The sequence below is a fragment of the Vicia villosa genome, unplaced genomic scaffold (genome assembly GCF_029867415.1).
Source record: "Vicia villosa cultivar HV-30 ecotype Madison, WI unplaced genomic scaffold, Vvil1.0 ctg.001062F_1_1, whole genome shotgun sequence".
NCBI classification, from domain to species: Eukaryota; Viridiplantae; Streptophyta; class Magnoliopsida; order Fabales; family Fabaceae; genus Vicia; species Vicia villosa.
The window spans coordinates 645,652-650,555 of NW_026705467.1; the positions used below are offsets into that span (position 1 = coordinate 645,652).

At 35.3% G+C, this 4,904-nt stretch overlaps 1 protein-coding gene across 1 annotated transcript; it reads left to right on the forward strand.

Moving 5' to 3' along the window:
- The first annotated feature begins 2,459 nt into the window (after nt 1–2,459).
- On the forward strand, nt 2,460–4,641 carry LOC131633012 (transcription factor bHLH143-like). Its single transcript, XM_058903714.1, has 2 exons — nt 2,460–2,597; nt 2,679–4,641. The coding sequence occupies exon 2, from the start codon at nt 2,696–2,698 to the stop codon at nt 3,836–3,838; it is 1,143 nt and encodes a 380-aa protein (XP_058759697.1). The 5' UTR covers nt 2,460–2,597; nt 2,679–2,695; the 3' UTR covers nt 3,839–4,641.
- Nucleotides 4,642–4,904: the final 263 nt, after the last annotated feature.

Below are 4,904 nucleotides of genomic sequence, written 5' to 3' on the forward strand. Positions count from 1 at the left end.
ACAAAACTACTTTCCCATCCAAATTGATGTGCTTATTTTCCAAAGGTTATAGTATTTTTGAGATAGAGTTAATCAAGGGTCTCCAAGTAACTACGAGAAAGATATTTGTTCTAACTGAGAGGCCGAGATATTTAAATGGAAAAGTGTTATATTTGCAGTTCAAAAACCCTTTCGCCATAACCAAACAACCTGAATCAACGTTCACCTCTATCATATTGCTTTTAAAAAAATTGACATGAAACCTCAAGGTTACCTAAAAAGCTGAAAGAATATATTTAATTTCCCAAATATTATTAACATATGCATCATCAAGAACCAATGTATCATCGACACATAAAATATGAGAGACCACAAGATTAGAGGTGCCTAACTTAAAATTAGAGAAGATACTACTATCAATGACCTTCATAACCAAGACACTCATGCTCTTAGTGACTAAAAAAAAGAGGAACGAAGCCAAATGATCATCTTTCTTGAGCCATATGCGAATATTAAGTGTGAGACTGTCATTAACCAGGATGACCAGCTTCCCAACAAACACACACGACATGATCTATTCAACTATTGTTTGTTTATTCTCTATTCCAATCCATTATGTTGAGGAGTGCATGGTCAAGTAAGCTCACATACAATTCCTCGACCTTCACAAATTGCTTAAAACTCTTTTGAGATACATTCTTATCAATCACCAATTCTCTAAGACCTTGATTTATCTTTGATTCCTCTTCTCAATCAAGATTTTGAACTTTTGGAACACTTCCGATACTTCACTTTGAGTTTGATAATGTATAATCAAAACATTTTAAAATATTCATTAACAATGTAAAGAAATATTTGATTTTCCATTTTTTATTTCATTTAATTTGAGGTGTATCTAATAAAATATGCTCTACTTAATTTCACTCTATTATATTCCATTATGTTTTGCTTCGCTTCGTTATATTTCATAAATTCAAACATAGGTAAAATTGGATGGTTAAAAAAATTAAAATTAATTTTTGAATAAAAATAAAACAAAAAACCTATAATTTATTCATTTATTTACCACACTTTTCAGTTTTCAATCAATTCAATAAATTATGATTTCCATCCACTTCAATCAAGGGTACATATGTCAATACATACATTTCCCTATATAATTCAACTCATCTTCTCTCATCTTGTTTACACACACTTTCCACTTTGACTGTACTCAAATCACGCTTGCTCCCTCTCCTCAACTACCTCCTTTTCTCTCTCTCTCACTCTCTCCCTCTCTTTCTCTCTCTCTCTCTCTCTCCTCAATCCCTTCCCTTGTAAGTTCTTCCTTCCCTTCCACCAAATCTATGCCATGTTATCAACCTAATCTCTTTCCTTATGTTTTGGTTTTCTAAATTTCTGATAAAACTTCTTCATCCTTGGTAAATTTTAATTTTTTTGCATCGGAATCTAGTTTATTGCGAGATCCAGATGAGAAATTTGCTTCCTTTGAAATTTTCAATGATCTAGTAATTTTTAGGTTTTTTTTTTTTAACAATTTTTGATGTATGATTTTCTGAAAAAATTTAATTTTTTGGCCTAAATTTTAATGTATTACCTAGATTTAAAATGAACCCTAGTTTTTTCCCCCTTGTTTAGAAACTTTCTTGTTTTGCAAATAGATTCAAGTTATGAAAAGGTGAAAAAAGTTCATTTTTTTAGTACTTTTTTCTTCATTTGGTGTAATATGAAGATGTTAATCTTTTGAAATTGTTAGATCTCTAATATCAAAATGTTTGATTGCAGGATTATTGAAGGGGTAGTTGTGGTGGCTTAATCTTTGTGGATAAGGATAAAACAGCATGCGGTGGTGGTTTAGTTTATCTATTGATGTTTATCGCAAAGTTATTTCTTTGAATCTCTATTGCAAAGTTATACTCTAGGTTCTAAATTTTCAACCTTTTTGATAACCCTTTCAAAATTCTCATATTTTTATACCTTAAAAATTACCTCAATGGGATCCAATTTCTTTGTTGTTGTTCCTTGTTATGTTCGCCAGATCAGCTGAAAATTTAGCTACACCACTTTGTTATAACCCTCTTTGTTGTTAGTGTTGTGAGTTGTTTTTAAGATCTGTTTCAACTGGTTAAGTGGTTAAGGGAGTGTTGAGATTTCAGTGAATCATCAATTTTGTTGTATTTGGAACATTTTGGGTATTCTTTATTTGAAGGGTTGGAAAGTAGTTATGGTGTGCCAAGCAGCTGGTCAAACCAAATTCCGGGCTTTGAAACATGAAAATGGAACGGCAGGGTGCGCAACCATCATAGTTAGAGTTATAGCATGCTTTCAACCTCTCAGAGAATGCCAGGTTTGTGATGTTCAAATGGTTGATGATAATTGATTTTTTGTTGGTTTTGTAATGTTGTGTGATGTTGATATTGTTCTCACCAAATGATTGTTTTTGAATGTTTTGCAGGCTGAATATTTCCGTCAGTTACTCAAACCTGTAACGTAATTGTTTAGTTTTCCTTTGCTCTTTTTGGGTTAATCCGGTGGTTTTTGTTGTTTTAATCATTGTTGGTATAAGAGAAACCAATAGTAAAAGATAGCTCTTGGTGTTTGAATCAGTTTTTCTAAAGGTATATATATTTACTGCATTTGTTAATTTCTTATTCTTTCATTGAAATGTGTTAATCTATAACTTGATTTCCATTGTGTAGGTGGTTGTTGTGGTTGAATGGGAGAGAATTGCGGAACCTGGACGCATCAGGTGCAATTTAATCAATCACCCAATTTGAGTTCTTTCTGTGCTCCCTTTGATATGGGGAAGCAAAATGCTGCTGCTGCTGCAGCAATGAACCCGGGTGTCGATATGAATATGAATTCAAGGAATGAGGCGGTACCACCAGCTTATGCATCCTCTGCATTACCTTATACGCAGTCAGGACATTTAAATGAACCTCATGGTTGGTTTTACTGTTTGCCTCGCTTTCGACAGGGTTTTACGTGTCCTCCAAACTTCATTTCCGAGGATAAACTCCCTCCTGCTAGTCAGTTGAAAGGTTTGAAGGAGGAAACTACGCAGAATGAGGAATCGGGCTTTCCTCAGAAACAGTTTCTTGTCATTGATCAAACTGGTGATCAGACAACTCTCATTTATAGTTCGAGATTCGGGAGGCCTGTTGAGTGCCTTGGTTCATGGGATTCCAAATTTCATGGTTGTAACAATTTGAATGCAAATAATGACGAACCTTCTTTAAGAAGAGATGTGAATCATGTTGTTGGAGTTGAGCCAACTTTTGATTATAAAGTTGATGAAAATGAGAATCAAGAAACCGAGATTGAAAGTGAGATGCACGAAGACACGGAGGAGATCAATGCATTGCTGTATTCTGACAGCGACGGTTATTCTACTGAGGATGATGAAGTTACCAGCACAGGACATTCACCCAGTACAATGACCACTCATGTCAACCAGGAACCTTATGGAGGAATTGCTGAAGAAGTTGCTAGCTCCTCCCCTGGTAAAACAAAGAAACGTAAGCTATTCGATGTGGCTTATGACGACGATGTGCAGTTTATGGACACTGCAAATTCTCTAAAACGAAGCCGACCCTGCAACCTCAATCGGGACGAAGCTGATGATGATGCCGAGTCAAGATGCTCTGGTAGCAATTACGGTCAAGGGTATGGTGCAACGGGTTCTTTAAAAGGCACTAAGAAAACTAGAAAGGAAAAGATTCAAAGTGTTCTAAGCATTTTGCAGTGCATAGTACCTAACGGAAAGGATAAGAACCCAATCCAGCTTTTGGATGATGCCATACACTGCTTGAATTCTTTGAAACTCAAGGCTAGAGCTCTCGGTCTCCACGCCTTGTAAACTATTTCAAGAATATCAAGCCATCTACATTACTACTTATTACTTATATGTTCATGTTTTAGCAGAATAAATCAGATGTCTTCATCTTTCATCTGAAGAAGTATTCGGCAAAATTTCTCAAGTGCGGCGTATGAAATCCGATTATCTTCTTGCCTGAAACTGCGAGTTTCTCAAATTCAGCTGTTTTTCTAATGCAATTTGTGTGTTATTACGTGTGAAGATAAAGGGAAGTACTCACTACTACTCATCAAATTATGGCACAATAAAGGAAAAAAAAGGAATGATCAAGTCAATATCTTAGGGGTTAGAGAAAGTAGCACTAACGCAATATGGCATGGGATATGAGCTGTTTTGAATGAGAAAACCTCAAAAAAACAAGAGTGCACGCCTCTAGGCTGTTATGGGACCCAACTTCACACTCCCTCTTTTTGTATCCTTGTCATGTTCAATCCTTTTGTGGGTTCACTTTTTTCCCTCATGTGTGCAATTTATTATCACTACCTAAGGCCATTAAGCACCACCACCACCACCTTATTCCCCTTTTTGTGAGATGAAGACTGAGACAGACAACTTTGTATTGATGATGAGGGGACCGACCCTTTTCATTCAACTTCATGGTGCAGTTATTGTAAAATCACTGATTTTTTATATATTGTATGTTTTTTGTTTAGTGTGTACTTATGATATCTTGGTTGAATGTAATTTAATGTGGTTGGTGTTACTGTTGTCTTTTAGCTTATGTATTTATATCGCATGCACGCATTTAATATTATATCAGAAGAAATGATGTACTATTGGTTGAATATTTTTGTTCCATATTTTATTACTTTAGATGAGGTGGTGAAAAGTTGTATCTTGTGCTAGATGGTGTGGTGATAAAGACATAAAGGGACCACAACGTTGAATTATTAGTGTGGAACACATACATATGACATTTGTGTGTGTAGAGAGAGAGGGAGAGAGAAAAGAATGGGCGTGGTTGTGGTGAGTAGTCAATAGTCATGGTAGGTATCAAATAAAAGAAAGAATCTTGAACAGTGGTTTCATGAATTGAAACTCTATTTGA

Bases quoted from the DNA above. Each gene is read 5' to 3' on its own strand.
- LOC131633012 (XM_058903714.1), top strand. From the start codon at position 2,696: ATGGGAGAGAATTGCGGAACCTGGACGCATCAGGTGCAATTTAATCAA.